This window comes from Amaranthus tricolor, chromosome 1 (assembly GCF_026212465.1).
Source record: "Amaranthus tricolor cultivar Red isolate AtriRed21 chromosome 1, ASM2621246v1, whole genome shotgun sequence".
Lineage (NCBI taxonomy): Eukaryota > Viridiplantae > Streptophyta > Magnoliopsida > Caryophyllales > Amaranthaceae > Amaranthus > Amaranthus tricolor.
In genome coordinates, this window is record NC_080047.1 from 4448926 (window position 1) to 4467296 (window position 18371).

An 18371-nucleotide genomic window follows, 5' to 3' on the forward strand; every position below is an offset into this window, starting at 1 on the left:
CTTATTAAATTTACAGAATCGTTATTTTGATAAATCGATATTAATTATAAAAAATTTATATATTATCATCAGACGGTCCAAATACAATATCACTTGACTTTTTTTTTTATATACTTAAATGCTGATAGCTGCTAATGATCATAATAATGTAGTAGTAATTATAGGAGGTGGAAAAAACATTAATCCTTTTTTCATAATGGAAGTTTTTTAATAATAGAATCTGGAAAAGAATAATATAAGTGGTCCAAATCTCGATTTTAGACTTGCCAAAGGGAAATAGTGTTCACAGAATGTCGTCATTTTAGCAGCTAAACAAAGTACTTCCACATTTCTAATTATTTGAAATTTGTTTTGATTTTGAAAAGTCAAGTTTACATGTCGAAATAATGTCATCATTGCAACATTTTATATATTCCTTGGGATAATATTGCCCCCTAAAAAAATAGATGAAAATGCTTTAGAAATATATAGAGTGAACAATTAACAATGAGAAAGTTGGTGTTTTGTTTATAGTTAAAACTATTTTTTAATTAATAAATCATCATTAGTCTTCAATGCGACTTAGTGATAGGATTTGAGTTTTGTTATAAAATGATCATCTTCCACGTTATGATTGTGAAGTTGAGAATATGTCTTTATCATATACAAGTGATTATACAATTAACTTTTTATGAAAGCAACGCATTGACTCATTCATAAAAGCGGCATTATCAATTATGTATATATTTTAATTAGAAATACACATATAATAGAAATTATAAACTCATGCTAAATATGATAAAGACTGATTTAGCGCGTTTTAAAGTCTAACTGTTTAACAATAACACTTTACAAATACTATATTAGATGTTATTTTAAGCAATGTTTGATGGGTATATCTCTTTCTCTTGTTCCAATGTAACCCAAAATTGGTAGGAAGTAAAGTTCTTACCTCCTTAGCTTCTTCCTTTTGAACCTAAAATTCCATCATTACTACAAAACATTTGTAACTAAAATCTTCATAAATAATCAATATATTATACATGAAGGCTTATATAATTCGTGGTTTTACTTTACTTGGTTGTAAAGTAATACATACATAATGATAATATGACCAATTAAAATTAGATTAGGAATAGGCAATCAAATAAATCTCAATTTCTAACAAAATATTGCAGGACTACTTGTTTAGAAGGAGGAATAAAACAAACAAACCTGAATAAAAACAAAGCTATATTCCGCTCTTACTATAAAAGGAAGTTTTTGGGTTCACGCTTTGTGAGAACTTCATTTCCTTCTGCAACAAAACAACTTAACCAACAGGGAATTTGGGAGGAATATTGGTTCGAGCCTGCTTAAATCATTAATTGCTCCATTCATGTAATATTGTATAACATGCATTTACTCCCTCCGAATTATTTTAATTGTCTCATTTGCTTGGGCACGATTTTTAAGGGTGGTGTGGGGTCCATTAAAAAGGTGGTAGTTAGATAAGTAGTGAAGGGTAAATAGTGAAGGATTATTTAATTTATTAGTTTGGGTAAGTAGGGTATATGAGGTATATTCGTAATTATGTGTGTGAACTAAAGATATTTAGATAAAAAAAATTGACAAAAATAAAAATGTGACGATTGATATGGTTTTGCCAAATAAGAAAATGTGACAACTAAATTGGTTCGGAAGGAGTATTATATAACACATATAATATCCAAATTGCTTCACATCAATACAGAGATAAGTATTCAATCCACCTTATTCTATTAATTATTTTGATTCGCCCATGAGTGTATTAATACTCTGGGACTTGATATCATCCATATATTTATTATTTTTCTCATTATTTAGTATCATATTTATTATACTAAAGGACAATATATTTCAAGTTGTAGTCTTTTGGATAGATAGAGTCAATTCGCAGCAAATGATCTAATCAATAAGTTTCGTTTCAACTTGTAGTCTTTTTAATAAGTAGTTTATTTTCAAACTTCTAAAATTAAATATTCTATTTCTAGTTACCACTTTTATTTCAAAGAACACTAATTAAAGCTTGTTCTCCCAAATTACTTAGTTATAATATTCTAAAGAGTTCTTAATACAATTTTATTAAAATCAATTAAGAGAGGTTCTAACCGTATTCAATATTTTTTATCACATAGGGCCCTAAAAATATTAGTCTCAATATTAGATTACGTAGTATATGTTAAGTGTTTAAAAATGTTAAATTGTTAAAAAAATATCATAATTTTTAAAATTACACAGAACTCTTAAAAATTTGTCAATTTATGTTTCGTTTATGAATAATTAGTTTAAGTGCTTATATCACTTCAAAACAATTACTTTATTCTATAAAGCTAAAAGAAATAAACAAATTTAATGAGTACAGTTACATTTTATTTAATCCATATTTTTACAAATTCTTGTGAGAGATGCTCTTTTTGAGAGATCGTCTCTAATTTGGTCAGCCTATTATCATCTTTTAGTTTAATCAAGTTTTAATAGTCTGAATTAAAAAGACGTCTCTTAAAGAAACAATCTCTCAAAAGACTGAATGTCATATTGTTTGTTTTGTAATAATTTTTATTGAGTGATGTCTTAAAACACTTTGGGTGATGTTATTTTTCGCCACCCCCTTTTCATTTTATCGCCACCCCCTGTAAAATTACATTTTTGCCCCTATATTTAAAAAAATTACAAAATTGCCACTATACTTAAAAATTAATTAATAAATGTAAATCACGCTTAATAACACTAATAAGAATTTAATGCGTAAGATTTGTCTATATATATGGAATTCTGAAATGCGTATGAAGTACGAATTCAAACACGGTACTATCTCTCTAAAAACTGGTATTATCTCTCTAAAAAGTGTTAAAGAAGTGGTAACCCGTAATTGATTAAATATGGCTAACGAAAGCGACTATGAGTCGGATGCGGTACGTAAAGTTGTCGTTGGAAAATTAAAAAAAAAAAAAAAAAAAGCGCACAAATCTGGGCGGCTGAACCATGGTTCAGGCGCACAGATATGGGCGGCTGAACCATGGTTCAGGCGCACATATCTGTGCGCCTGTGAATTTTTTTTTTTTTCCGTATTAATTTTTTTTTAATTATTATTATTATTATTGTTAGTACTATTTTTTATTTTCCGTATTAATTTTTTTTTATTTCCGTATAAATTTTTATTGTTGATAAATTTAAATTTTTAAGATTTTTTTATTTACGTAATGTTTTTAATTTGTTGTTGTTGTTGTCATTATTATTATTATTATTATTATTATTATTATTATTATTGTAGTCATTAATGTATTTAATTTATATTATTTATATTTCAAATTTGCAGGAGTTTGAAAACTTTGGAGACAACGTAGACTACTCCGGTAGCTTTGTTACGGATAGGGAATTTATCTCCTTAGATGAGTTACATAGTTGGGTCGATGCGATAGCAATAACAATCGGTTTTCAATTTACACGTGCTTCTTATAAAAAGAAAGAAGGACGTTCTAGAGTTAGTGTCTATTTAAGATGTCACCGCTATGGTAATATTAGGGGTGATGTACATAATCTAGATAATATTGCCCGACCTAGTTCTAAAAGTAGAAGTTGCAGGTGTAAATTTATGATTGTAGGAAGTAGTCGTAAACCACCAGAAAGACCTTGGACGGTAAGGGTGTGTCCTGGTGAAAAGGGAAAACATAACCACCCGTTCTTGGTGATACCCCCGATTACGGTGGTGCGTGGGTGATCATTCAGCAACGCACCAGCAGCAGAATTGTAGGGAGTCCATTCAACCTGCATACAAGCGAAGTTCACAAAAAAATACTATAAATTGAAAACAACATGCATGACAAAATGTAATGTACAGTACCTGAGTCTCCGTCATTGAATCAAGAACCTTGCGGCAGTCCCTCAACCTGTCCAGCTCACGACATGGTTTTTTCGGTGTCCACATCTCCGCCCTAGTCATGTTTGGCACATCTTCTCGGCGAGCATGAGGGCGGAAAGCGGGAAAGTACTCATAGATCCATGTATGGAGCAATGTGAGGCATCCAGCAATGGTCTTGCAACCAGCCCTAGATGCCATTCCGAGCTGCCTGTACAAGAACGCCAAGGTCACCGCACCCCAGGCCACGTCTTGCTGATTGTCGTTCACGGCAAGTATCGGGTGAGGTCGCATGCCAATTCTGGACTTATCCGCCAACAAGGTAGAGCCGATGACAGCCATGTAGTACGCTGTCTTCTGGGTATCCATGGCTTGCGACCTATGACACAGCCGCATCAATTCAGCAACGGTTATGCATCCGCCGGTGAATGAACCTTTACGCCGAAGCTCAAACAGAGGCTCCCCGAACAGATTGGTGATACCAACCTCCCACTCCGCCTCCGAAGGCTCAGCCGGCAGAGAACCTTCAATAGAAATACCCAATATGCGTTGCACGTCGTGCAACATAATCGTCATCTCTCCCCAGGGCATGTGGAAGGTGTTCGTATCCGGCTGCCACCTCTCGACGAACGCAGATATCAAAGCACAATCGATGTGCTGGTGCATAATGACCGGTAGTCGGCCGAGGGAAGTGGCAGGTAGAACATCGTTTAGCGCATCGGACATATCCTTCAGTCCGATGATGGACTCCACCGGTCTCTTCCTAATACGGCATTCTAGAATTGGAGGCGTACGCTCGGAGCCGTCATAAATAAGTTTAGCTATGTGCCCGCCATAGCTAGGGATCAGTCGCGTATCTGTCGGCCCACCGGGCTGGGGTGATGTCACTAACCAGTCCGTGTTAGTGGACTGTGAGGGCTGATTATCGACAAAACTACGTCCTGCGCGCTCAGATGCGGGAGAAGAACTCGGGCCGCCCCGGGCAAATCTGTTGTTGGGGCCGCGAACAACAGCCCAGTCCACTTGGCGACACTCAGTACCTTGGAACTGAACATCATCAACATCATTATCATCATCACTATAAACCCCCCAACTACTCTGGAGGCTGTCAGCTTGGTCATCAATAGGAGTACGCACTTGGTTCAGCGTACTCGACCTTTGGGCCTCACTGTGTCTGACAGCCTCTTCATGCCTAGCCCTCCTAGCAGAACCCGTCACCCCCCTCTCATGCGGGTCTCCTCTAAGTAAAGTAGGCCTTGAACTATTACCTCTCAACAATTGCCTAAAAAAATCTTTTCCTTTTCCTTGATTACCAGCAATTTTCTACAATTTTTACAGTTTTATTCAAAGATAAATAATAATTTAACAACAAAAAAATTAACATACAAATTTACACTAATAATTTATAAAACAACACATAAACATATTTATAATAATAAAAAAATAACAATCACATTAATAATAACATAATTAATTATAATAACATTAACATATATTTAATAAAAAAAAAATACAATCACAATAATAATAAAAATAAAATTAATAATAATAACATTAACAACAATAATAACATACTTCAAAATTTAAATTAATTATTCCTAAATATAACAAAAAAAATTAAAAAATTAAAAAGGGAGGCGCCCAGATCTGGGCGCCTCCCTTTCAATTTTTTTTTCTTTTGCATTCAAAACAATATATAAAATTTACTAAAAAATATAAAAATTACACATTACAACATACAAATTTACAATAATAATTCAAAATTTATATTAATTAATCCTAAATACACGAAAAAAAAAAAAAAAATCAAAACGAGGCGCCCAGATCTGGGCGGCTCTACCCCGGTTCAGGCGCCTGATTTTGGGCGCCTGAACCGGGGTCAAGCCGCCCAGATCTGGGCGCCTCGTTTTGAAATTTTTTTTTTCTTTTGCAACTAATTAAATTAAAAATAACTTACCTCGATTAATAATTTGAGGATTGTACTTAATTTTTGCTCTGAGATTTAGCTTTTAGTGAGTTGTATTTAGTTATAGTGAGAATAATTTTAGGTGGAGTGTGGTATATATAGGAATTTCACCCTTAATGGCAATGTTGTTAATTTTTTATAAAGTAAGGGTAAAATGGTGATTTACTCAGGAGGTGGCGATAAAATGAAAAGGGTGGCAGAATATAAGGATTGGGAACACTTTCTCCAATTTAAATTCTACATTTTATATTTCGATCATTCTATTTACATACACGTAATTTTAAGATTTTAACCGATAAATGACAAAGAGATATGAGTGAAAAAATAAGGCAATTAGGCAGGCAAGTAGTGTTACAGTTACTTGAGAAAAATGAATTAGTAGTAGTCGTAGTCGTAGATCACAATTCCCATCCATAACACACAAAGACAATAATATTCAGTGAAAATGGAGGAAGCTGATGGCAGCTGCAGACGCCATACGAAGCCGACTGGTCGGAGGAACAACTCCAACAATACGGCTGCTTTCTCTCTCCTTTCCCACTCCAATTCAACTTCTGGAATTCTGGAAATTTCTCTGAGGAGAGAGATTTGGGAAGAATTCTTTATCCTTTCGCCGGGCTCTCATTCGTCGTCGAAATATTAGTAAAGTTCCGGCGATGATTCCATCAGAAAATACTGGGATTGGGATTTTTCCGACGCCGAAAAACGATGATGTTGCGAGAACTTCTAGTGCGTCGACGAGTAAAGGAAAGAAGATAGTGGGTGTAGCAAGGTTGTGGATGAAATTTGATAAATTTGGTGAATCGGAGTTAACTGAGTGGGATAAAAGTAGTATGATTAAACGAGTTGGTAGTCCTGCTAGGGATCTGAGAATTCTTGGTCCTGTTTTTTCTCATTCTTCCAATATTCTTGGTATGTTTTCTTCTTTCTATTTACTTGCTTTTTTTTCTTTTGATATGTGATTGATTATTACAACAGCAATGCGGAAGCCTTATTCCTAACAATTTCTTCATTGGTGAATTGTGATTGATTGTGTTTTTAAATATGTTTTGCTTGTTGTTTGATCCTTCCACTGTCAACCACTTGAGAATTTATGATCTGTTTTGTTATGGCCGTATTGAATAATGGAATTACACTGAAATTTTAATGTTATTTAGCAAGGGAAAGTTGGTACCAGATGGTAATAGAAAATTTATGAATAAAATAATACTTGATGTGGCGAAGTACCATGGGAATGACATAATACGAAAATGAATGCTAATATTCATTCTCATTACCCTAATATAGTACCAATAATCAAACATCCCATATTGTATAATGCAATTTGATTACTACTTAGAAGTTTTAGTTTTTCTTTGTAATTGAATAACTTTCATCTTCTTGCGAATATGATCAGATACTCATGTAGGGTACATATGAACCTTGCATACATATAACATGGGGTATTTTTCACTGTCAATCAAAGAAAATAAGAATCATTGTTCTTGAACAATACCCATCAGATTTCTCTCCCCTTTTATATATAGTGATTAATGAGATATCTACTTGATATGAATATATGATTTTCTCCTACCACTTAGTTAATGTGCTTAAGTTTGCACTTTGAAGTATAGTTGTTTTAGAACAGAGGGAGTAACATATTACCCTATAAATGATGTCATTTTGAACAACTTCAATTAAATTGCTTGTTTTGTTTTTATAACACTTATCAATAGCCAACATAATTGCTAATTGGACATAATTCAACTAGGATATGGGTAGGAATTTTCGATCGACTAGTGGGAGGTAGGAAAGTGGAAGAATTGAGTATTTGGTTATAGGTTATCAAGTTAAATGGGTAATCGCGATTATTAAGAGATGAATGTTTGGAATATGCATTGGTAACAGATTGGTGAATTAAATCTTACGTTGGAGTGAAGATATTACTTAATTCAATTCCTATGTGAGATGCCAAGATCTTGACAATTTGAGTTTTTGAATCTTTTAACTCGACTCTGTCATTCAATACACTAAACTTGTACTTAGTAGTAAAATGTTGTTTGTATATCCAATTTTTGACTTGCATCTTCGGGGATGACTGTGAGTAGTTTCAAATTCAGTTGACTTTTTATTTTTGCAGCTAGAGAAAGAGCCATGGTTGTCAATTTAGAGTTTATAAAGGCCATAGTTACTGCTGAAGAGGTGCTTTTATTTGATCCTCTTCGTCAGGAGGTTCTTCCTTTTGTGGAACAACTTCGACAACAACTTTCTCATAAGAGTCGAGCAATGAATAAAGCAGGACCTGTCAGTGATGGAGAGAATAATCTAGATTCCACTAAGGCGCAATGGGTACATACCCCTGAAGCTGTTGAAAGTGGACTGGAGGAGCTTCCATTTGAGTTTCAGGTGCTGGAAATTGCGTTAGAGGTTGTATATTCATATCTGGATTCAAATGTGGCTGAGCTAGAGAAACGTGCCTATCCTGAGCCGGATGAATTGGCTCGGAATATAAACACTAAGAATCTTGAACGTGTGAGGAGCTTGAAGAGTAATATCACCCGCTTCCTTGCCCGGGTCCAAAAGGTGATACGCTCATCTAATTCGTACTTGTTAAGATCTATACTTATTTGAGGCCTTTATTTACGCTGAATGATAGTAGGTTAGTAATCGTTAATAGTTTCATTGTTTCGCATTTTCTTAAGGGATAATGTACCATGTATGTCAATATTTAGATTTGTCTCTTTATTTTGTTCTTGGACACACACTACTCCCACACTGCATGGGACATTACATAGCCTGAATTGGTACATCCTTCTAATAAGTGATTTGTTCATCGTAGTTTGGTGTTGGATTTCCAGTCTAACTTGGGTTAGCTATGGTGTACATTTACACTGCATTTTTTATTTTTATTAGTCTATATATGACTATTTCTTTTGGGATTGAGGCTTTGTCAAGTTTGTCGTTGTTGACTCATTTTATCAGTATATAATCTTGTCAATGAACCTGCACGAGCTTCTTTGGGCTTTATTATGTGTAACCGATGTGCTTAGCTTTAAATTCTATTTGTTTTAGGTAAGAGATGAAATTGAGCATCTTTTGGATGACAATGAAGATATGGCTCATTTATATCTTACGAGGAAGTTGATACAATATCAACAATCTGAAGTGTTGCTGAATTTTGCTTCTTCAAATGCCATTGTCCCACTACATGCCCATAGAAGTAGCTCTTATCGGAGTGGGAGTATACTGTCTAGCAACTACTGGGTTGGCCATGTTGAAGATCTTGAGATGTTACTGGAGGCTTATTTCATGCAATTGGATGGAATTAGGAACAAGATACTCTCTGTAAGTCGTGCTAGATCTGTGAAAGACCATGGAGAAGTTTTCCTGCCTGCATTTTGTAATTATGTTTTTCTTTCTTGATGGAAATGTGTGTCATGAGATAGTTATGCTCTTGTGGTGCTTGCATGATTGTCCTTGTTGCTGTCCATTTTATTTGCTGTGTGTCTGCTTTTGTTTTTGTTAAAAAAAAAAGGATCATTCGAAAAAGTTGGTTTTTGATGACTCAAACTAGAGTTTAAGCATGGGCATCGATGAATCAAAGGAGCTGGGAAACGGGTGGTAGTGGCCAACGCCGAGTCGGCGTTGGTGGAGGTCTAGGGTGAGACAAGTCGGCTGTAGGCGCCATTTGAATGATGCTCCACGCCTGTAATTGGCTTGCGGGAAAGATAACTTTAGGTGACATGTTACAGGTGGTGTTATTGCTCTTCATATACACTGAATTGATGTTTAGGCTATCTATTGGTGCATTGTTTCGCAAAAGATTGTCATAATTTGACTCTTGACATATTTTTGTAGTGTAAACACCGTACCAGAGGGCATAATGAAATGGGATGCTGAAATACTATTCAGGTCTAATCATAGAATTCCAATATTCCATTTACGGCTCCTTTGGTAATCGGTAATAAATGGTTGGAGTAAGAATGATTTGTACTGTAAATTTTTATGATATGTATCATGTCAATCCCATGGTAATAAAAGTGATCATCGAAAAGTTTTTTTGTTCACAATTTTCCATTACAATTCTCTATTTCCCTTTCCTTCTTTTCTCTCATTTCCTCCCATCCAAACAAAACATAAATATTATGATACTAATATTATAACATTTTTTATGTTATAGGTAAGGGAGTACATTAATGATACAGAAGATTATGTCAATATTCAACTTGACAACCAGCGTAACGAACTTATACAACTTCAACTTCATCTAACAATTGCATCATTTGCTGTTGCACTTGATTGATACCCTCTTTGCAGGATTTTTTGGCATGAACATACCCTGTAGCCTGTATACCGAGGACAATGTTTTTGTTTACGTTGTTGCTGGTGGCAGTCTTTTCGTTTCTGTTGTATCTACTTATTTTAGGATATGCTATATTGAACATTTACAGTTAGTCCAATACGTAAACAGCTATTTAGTGAGAAACCGTCTTTTAGAAAGACAACTTCAAAACGAGTTTTTTCTGGTTTTCTTTTAATAAAGTATTAATCGGGGTATTTAGCCCATATATGGGGCACATCTTACGGTGAAACCGTCTCATACATAGATTATTGTTATTTCAATGTATAAATGCCTATACAGAAATTTCATCTTGTGTAAATACTTATTTCCTTACTATCTGTTGCGCCTATATAATTTTTAAGATTACAAGCCGTTTTGTGTAGGTGGGAAGGAAATTGATGTTATTGCAACACTTTGTTGCTGTAAATATGAAAATTTCAAATAGATATTATTGTTTCATTTACTTGTAAGTCTTCTAGGAGCCTTGTAGAAAAGAATTAAGAATGAATTGACATCTAGTGATGAAACTAAAAAGTGGAAAACAATGATTTTGTAAACTTAAGGATAAAATATTTTCGAAGAACTTTTCCTACAAACAAACAATAACTTTTCAAAATTCATGTACAAACCACCCGCTACATAGGCCTATGATAAAGGAGACTTAGTTCTTGACCTGAAACTTGAATTCTTGTTCTCAACATGAGGATGCATGCATTGAAATTTTGGTGTTTCAGTCAGAAAACAATTTACATTTAAAATAAAAAGATAACATATTCAGGAAAAAATGATCATTACAGAAAGCTGCTTCACCAATGATGCATTACAAGTAACCTGCAATACATATTCTTACAAGTAGCATCCCATATTCACTCCTGCTTTTCTGCAGGGTTCCACATCTGACAATTGCTATGCGCAAAGCCAAAAAAAACAATGGGATTAACAATGTCTTAAAATTAATGAATGCTAGAAAATCACACATGAGATATAAATACCCTTTCCTTAATCACCTCGGGCAAGACATCGACGTGGAAATTAGAAGTTTCCTTCGGTTCCAGTGAAGCTCACCAGGTGCACAACAATAATAACTCGATGGAAACAGAAAAACTGAGAAAAGAAATCGGGTTATCCGAGCAGAGGTCCACCTCAATGTCAAAAGGGACCAATCGTGTGGGATAACAGTTTTCACCAGCATGGTAACTGTGATTGAAAGACAGCATACACAAGGACCTCCTTGACAATCCCATGTTTAAATTCCAACTGGGCGACTAAAGGAGTCGGCTCCTGAACTAGGATCTTTGTGCTTTAAACTGAGATTTGCAAATTGTGAGTCAAGTTCTCTGCTATTTGTTCGTCTGTGACTAGATGATGGCCTCTGAAGAGGCTGTTGATGCTGTGGCTGTTGTTGCTGCTGTTTGTACATGGCTCGAAGTCGACTCATCTCTTTTTCCAACATTTCGTACTCCACTGAAACCAACATTTAAAATTTTTTTTAGCATCAATCAAAAGTACTCAGTCATACTAGGAAGATGTTCATCTAACCACGTGAAATACACATGAAAAGTAGTTGATTAAGTGAATTTTGCAGGCATATTACTTCATCAATTGCAGGATACAAATACCATGACACGGCAACCAATCTGATAGACCTAATTGGCGTACTTTACATCACCAATGTAATACTTCCTCTGATTTCATGTTTTAACCCACTTTTTTTTTTTGCATTTTTTAAAACACTACTTTTATCATTATAACCTTTAACTACATAGTTTATATAATAAAAAGTAGATATTTTGAAAATACGTACTGAGGAATTTCACCAAATCCATATCCAATGCACAAAAAGTAATAACAGCAGAAATGGGTTCATAATAGCTGACAAGCAAAGACACTTACAGTATTTAATTAGCTTTTCCTGGGCTAGGCTTTCCAAACGATGTTTCAAAGCTTTATTCTCCATGCTAAGGATTATATTCTGTTGATTGAGAAACTCAAGCTCAGCTGAAACTTCAGACCCTTCTGCCTATAAAAATTAGTCATCAGAATAGTAAAAAAGGTGATCTTATGACCCCTGTTCCCTTCCTTTTCTTTCCCAAAACAGTAAGAGGGAAATTGAACAGGGAAATTCACAAAAACAAAACACTTGGGGTAAAAAAACTTGCCTGTAGTGCCTGTACATTCCTTTCCAGCTCAGCTATGTACTGAAGCTTCCGAACCCTTGAACGTTGAGCAAATTGCCTACATTAGGTTATAGTTCAGGAATAATTTTGAGGTTAATATAACATGGTGAAGTTCATAGTCACCCAACATTTAATCAACTTGCTACACATAACAAATAATGAATTTACTGCATATTGATCATTTGGCACTTAAAAAGGTTTGAGGCCCTATTTGAGAAATGACAAATAGGTGGTAGCTGATTGACTAACAACTTATATCTACTTATTAGACTAATTGATTCTTTTAACTGTTTGTATAAAAAATTGTTTGGACTGGGCTGATAGTAAAAATTGATTAGTAATGAAATTGACAAGGGCATGACATTTATATATTGTGGTAGTGAGATTTGTCATATTATCAAAATTGAGACAAGTAATTGCAACCTAATTAATTTCCACCATCTCTAAAAACATAAAGTAAATAATGCATTTTGCAAGATGAATGTTTAGCATTAATAAGGTTGTCAAACCTCCAAATAAACAAATCGTTCAAATAATGGTTTGACCACCAAACTGCCTCAAATAAGCTCTTTGAAGCTAATCCTTCATATTACCAATACATTGCAATGCTCCCATATTTTTATCACTGATGGAATTTTAAAGCACCTTGCTACAGTACATTTCATTAGTACCTTGAAATTACATGGTATTAAGAGTAAGAGATAGACATAAAAGGAGCTAGACCAAAAAAACTACATATAAAAACCACCAAGCACAAAAACCCGAATATTACAAAAAAAATCCAAATCAGAAAATAACATGCTTATAAGAGAATCCTCTAGATCAACAAAGACAACTATTTATTTATAAAAAAAAATGACCCTAATACAACCGCAAAACCCTTCACATTGACCACAAAGGTGCAAAAGCCCTAATTTTGAATCACATTCTTCTGTCTTTCCCTCATTTAAACATCATGGATAGGGAAGAGTATATCAAGGTTGTTAGATATAAATAAAAAATAAGGGAGCAATAAACAACTACTACTCTCAATTTAATTTGCTACAATTTTCATTTTCGTTTGTGACTGAATTTGCTATATTTCCTCCTTAGGAAATGATCTCACCACTTTTTGATTCTCATCTACACGTTTATTTCCTTTTTTCATCTCATCCACACAAGATAAATGTTTTGCGTATTCTACCTAAACCCAAACAAAATAAATAAATAGATTTGTAGCAAACTCAATGGGACAGAAAGAATATTTAAGAAGACAAACGAGTAGAACAAGAACCTATAATGATTGTCAATAGCAATTTTTTTGAGAGATGATATAGAGGCTTACTGCTTAGCACGTTTTGTATCATTCTCAAATGAAGTTTTCACATGAGAACCATCTTTCTTCTCAAAAGAAGTTTTAGAATCATGAGAACCAGATTCACTTTGGTCTTGCTTCTCAGCTGCTGTAGATGCAATTGGATCACCTTCAGGTGTAGTGGCAGATATTCTGACATTTTGGCTAACAGAATTATCCCTGGATGAATGCGTTCCACTAGTATGATTAGTGGGAGCTACTTTCAGTTCCAATGGCCATTTCTTAGGTTTCCCATAATAGTTACGATCATGATAAAGTGATCCTTGTTGAGCATCTTTGCTAAGATCGAAATTTTGTGATCCCCACGACGGAGAAGACACCATAGGTTTGAACTTGCTCTCATCATGCGATACCGGCATATAGTCCATGTTAGACATACTCCCAGCATCAAAATAAGCAGAAGAATCACTAGATGAACGACGATGACCTTTACGTACTGGGGTGTCTGGTTCATCAAGAAGTTCATCTAACCAAGAAGGCTGCTCCTCTATAAGGCTCTCTGATGAAGTTCTTTGATGAAATGTATTTCCATCTCTACACCTTGACGCAGATTTTGATCCCAAAGAGGCAATGGGTCTATATTCAGTGTAAGATGGAGTAATACTGGGAAATGGACTTTTAGGGGGAAGAAGATAGTTCTTCCCATTCTGCATTAGGTTTCTAATGTTTGCAGACCCTTTGGGATTTTCCATATCCAAGCTCTAGGAGTAAAAATTACCTGCAAATTGCTAAAAAGGTGAAAAATTTGTCATTGAAAGAGAACAGTATCTTACATCTCACAAACCAGTAAAGAACCAGTAGGTTTAAATCCAAACAGTTGAAGAGCCCTATGCTTTAGCAAAATTTAGCTAACATTAGTAGTAGACTGTCTAAAATTTTACATGATCCACATACTTTCACAGGTATGTAACAAGTTCCATTAAGGTTCTAAAAAAGAAGTCACAGAATCAGCCTTTATAGGAACTACATCAAAGAACGTTTTACAGCAGCACAATCCAAAACCAAATAACTATAAATCTTCAGCTCCATCAAAAAAAAAAGAATATTGACAACAATAAGAAATAAATCTATATAATACGAGATCATTTTGATTATAGCTTACAATGAAGATTCTCAAACTTTCAATCCAAGACCTGACAGCTCCAATGTTTTAACTAGACACATACAACCTTTCGCATCTCAGATGGCAATGCTTAAATCAAATCCAAACATCCGTAGCGCAAAACGGTGCCACATAGAAATCTTTATAAAAAAGCATGGAAAAGGGAGGAGTAAAAAAATAATCATGTAAATAAAGAAGCCACAATAAAATATATTTGGCTCAAAGTTGAAAACATAGGCTCACACAGTAAATCTTTAATTTGTTCATGCATCTAATATCCAGTATCTCACCAGGAACCATCCATGACAGCTTTAGACGCCATTGGATTAGAACTACCTACACCTCATCACTAGAAATCTGGAATAAAATAGCACTTATCCACACCGTCTCTCTTCACTTACGCAGCATGTCATTACTCATTACCCCAAATCCCAATACCACGTCAAAGGGGAAACATTACATATTAATTTGTTGAATACTATATAGAGACTAAACGATGAAACACCTAAATATCGTACAGTTGCACCTCTAGAAATAGTTCAGGCAATACTGAATGGGGCTTATATAAACACCTTATACAACAAGGATGTAAAGACGGTTAATGACCTATACGCATATCAACAGTCAACATATTAAAACAAATAAGCTGCAAGCACTAGTTCACTAAGAAAATCATCATTCTCCTTTGGTCCCTCTTTCAAGTCTGAGTATTGTGGAGTGGTTCCAATTTACACGTCACTAGTTGCATCGACAAGTCACGTATATTATATGGAAAGTAGAAGATCACGTGACACATCATAGGGCTTAAATTCTTTACTCTTAACTGGAGCTTGAGTAACTATTATATACTTTTAAACTTCAGCTAGCGCACACCACTCAGATTACAATATAGCTCTACAACAACATACACCTCAATCAAATTTCTGGTTGTCAATAGTAAGATTTATGATGAAAACTCATTGGAGAAAGAGTGCACATAATCATCACATTCATGAAGGGCATGTTTGCTTTGATATAAGTAGAACCCCCACCCAGTCCTTTATAGTTCTACAATCCAAAAAATGAATTCAATACAATCATCCAAATGTCATCAACGACTATCAACATGCTAATACAAACATCAAACAAATGAATGCAATATAAGTTATATCTCTAAATATGCTATTAAGTGTACAAAATAAGTTGGTTAAAATATTGGTGTGTGAGAGCATTGTCCCAAGTTCAAGCCTTATTATCAACAATTTTTTTAAAAAAGAATACTTAATATATTGACATCATTTGATTTTATTTTAAATCTGCCCATGCAAACGTAGAGAATTCAGAGATCCCTATGTCCAAGAGTGATGAAGCACGGTTTACAGTTCTTCCATTACCAAACCACCAAACCAAAGCAATCCCACCATCACTTCACAATTCCCTTCTTTCACAAAGAAAAAATAATTGGACTGCCAAATGAATATAACCATAAACAGTTTGAAGCCAACAAAATTCTTTATCTCTCACGTGAAAAAGGCTATCATCAGGTCATTAAATAGTGTATAAAGTAGGAAGTTCTCCACATTCACACACATCAAATCCATGAGGAAGCACTGGAAATTATACTGTTCTCCACATTCATAAAAAGAAGCAAGAAAGACCGAATATAACCTAGAGGACGGGATAGAAATGAATATAAAGGACTAAGACTTATGGGATCAGATGGTAGAAAGAATTGAAGTGGACATTAGTTCATATAGCCAACCCTAATCTTTTAGAATCGAGGCTTTGTCATTGTTGCGAAAGAATTTAAGTGGACAACTATTCATATAACCAACCCTAATCTTTATTAAGGCTTTGTCATTGTTGCGGCCACATTCTTAACACTGTGAAAATGCAGACTTCCAAGTTTTTCAAAGAGAACAGAACGACATTAGTCCAATGCCATATGTGGCTCCCACCAAAGGCAATGTTAACGAAACAGAAATGCAGGCTTCTAGATATTTTAATCTTTTACGAAGAACATAGCAACAAGTAAAGGATCAGCATCAAACAAAGTGATGTGATAACTATTCAACGTAATTACAGAATATATTGCGGCTCAATTTCAAGTAATTGCATAACCCACTCCTAAGCAATTCAGATACTAATTAGAGCAAACCCAAAAAGATAAATATACTTCACAATAGCCCATTTACAACATCTTAGTTCATAAATTTAGGGATTTTATCCAGAAGAAGCTACATTATCTCTTCGAACTCCACAAACTAAATACTTTCAAAAAATAATCAATTTCTACAGAGAAACTAATAAAACAGTATACATTTTCAATGGAACAGTTCAAAAATAAAAAAAAATAAAAACAAAATAATATTACACTAAAATACCTGGAGGATGAAATTCAATTGAAAAACTTCACTACGCAGAATGTTAGTGAAGAGTTAGGGTTTCGTCGATGACAGCTTATCCTAACGTCGGAAAACAAAACAAAATCTTTATCAAAAGATTCATCAAATTTTCTGGCGAAAAAAGAAACAAATTTCCGGATATTCCGTCTATTTAAAATCAACTAGAAATTGAACCACAGAACTGCAGATCTGAGTAAATTTACAGAAAAGTAAAAATCGAATAAGAACAGAAAGGTAAATTAGGGTTAGCAATATTTCAAGCAAAGGAATTTATTGCCGGAAAAAAACCGGTAAAGTTGTAGTCGCCGGAGAGAGAGAGAAAGTGGGAGGGGAGAAAGTGGGAGAGAGAGAAGGGTGTGACAGAAAAAAATCAAAGAGTATCGTGGTGGTTTTTTGTGTTCGACTTGGCACGTGATATTTTAATTTATTTCACTAGTAGATATTTAATATTGATAATAAATAACGGATGAGTATATCTAGGCTGTACAATTTGACATTTAACGGCTAGGATTGATTGTGAAATATTTTGGCATCGATAAAAAAATAATAAAATTAATTTTTTGTTTTTTAATTTAGGAAATTAGCAGCAAAATCCAAGCTGTCCCGAATGTTTTCGTTAGCAGAGAAGGCACGCATTAACTGTAGTAATGGAAGGTTTTTTTTTAATATTTTAAAAGTAAAAAATAACAAAAATTATTGTGTCACTCAAACAAAATTAAAGTATGTTTTAATTTTTAAATTAACAATTTATTGAAAAAACAAAATAAACATATTCGAGTGTAATATATTTAAAAGAGTTATATAACACAAAATTTAAAGTTAAAAACTAAATACATTAAAAGAAATACTACTATAAATTCTAATTATAACCTGAATAAAACTATAAAACTCAAATGTAAGAAGAATAATCTCACCAACTAATATTTTTGGACACTTGATAATAAGAATATAAATAAGTTTTAAATCTTGATGCTAAAAACTTTTTAAACTACACAATCATCTATATGCTTGTTATTGTTAGTGAAATTGAGAATATCTCAACAACATTTATTTGAGATTGAGAATAAAACTATAAGCTTGAACAATATTATAGTCTCCAAAGCAATTATATAATTTTTGAGATTTTACTATATATATCAAATTTGGGCATGTTCTTAGCGAAATTAAATTGAATAAAATTAGACAACGAGTGATCATTATCTTCACCATTG

The 18371-nt window shown here is 34.0% G+C and overlaps 1 protein-coding gene and 1 pseudogene across 2 annotated transcripts; one reads left to right on the forward strand and one right to left on the reverse strand.

Annotated features, from left to right (window-relative positions):
• Positions 1 to 6267: 6267 nt before the first annotated feature.
• Positions 6268 to 10497, forward strand: LOC130816214 (magnesium transporter MRS2-4-like; annotated as a pseudogene).
• Positions 10498 to 10627: 130 nt separating this feature from the next.
• Positions 10628 to 17573, reverse strand: LOC130824013 (uncharacterized protein At4g06598-like). Of its 2 annotated transcripts, none has more exons than XM_057688884.1 (5): positions 17140 to 17573; positions 13645 to 14392; positions 12299 to 12378; positions 12037 to 12159; positions 10628 to 11607 (listed from the first exon to the last, which is right to left on the reverse strand). In XM_057688884.1, exons 2-5 carry the CDS (start codon positions 14364 to 14366, stop codon positions 11390 to 11392), a joined length of 1143 nt encoding a protein of 380 aa, XP_057544867.1. In that variant the 5' UTR covers positions 14367 to 14392; positions 17140 to 17573; the 3' UTR covers positions 10628 to 11389. The 2 variants fall into 2 exon arrangements, with proteins under 2 accessions (XP_057544867.1, XP_057544862.1); XM_057688879.1 differs by having other exon boundaries at positions 13645 to 14402.
• Positions 17574 to 18371: the final 798 nt, after the last annotated feature.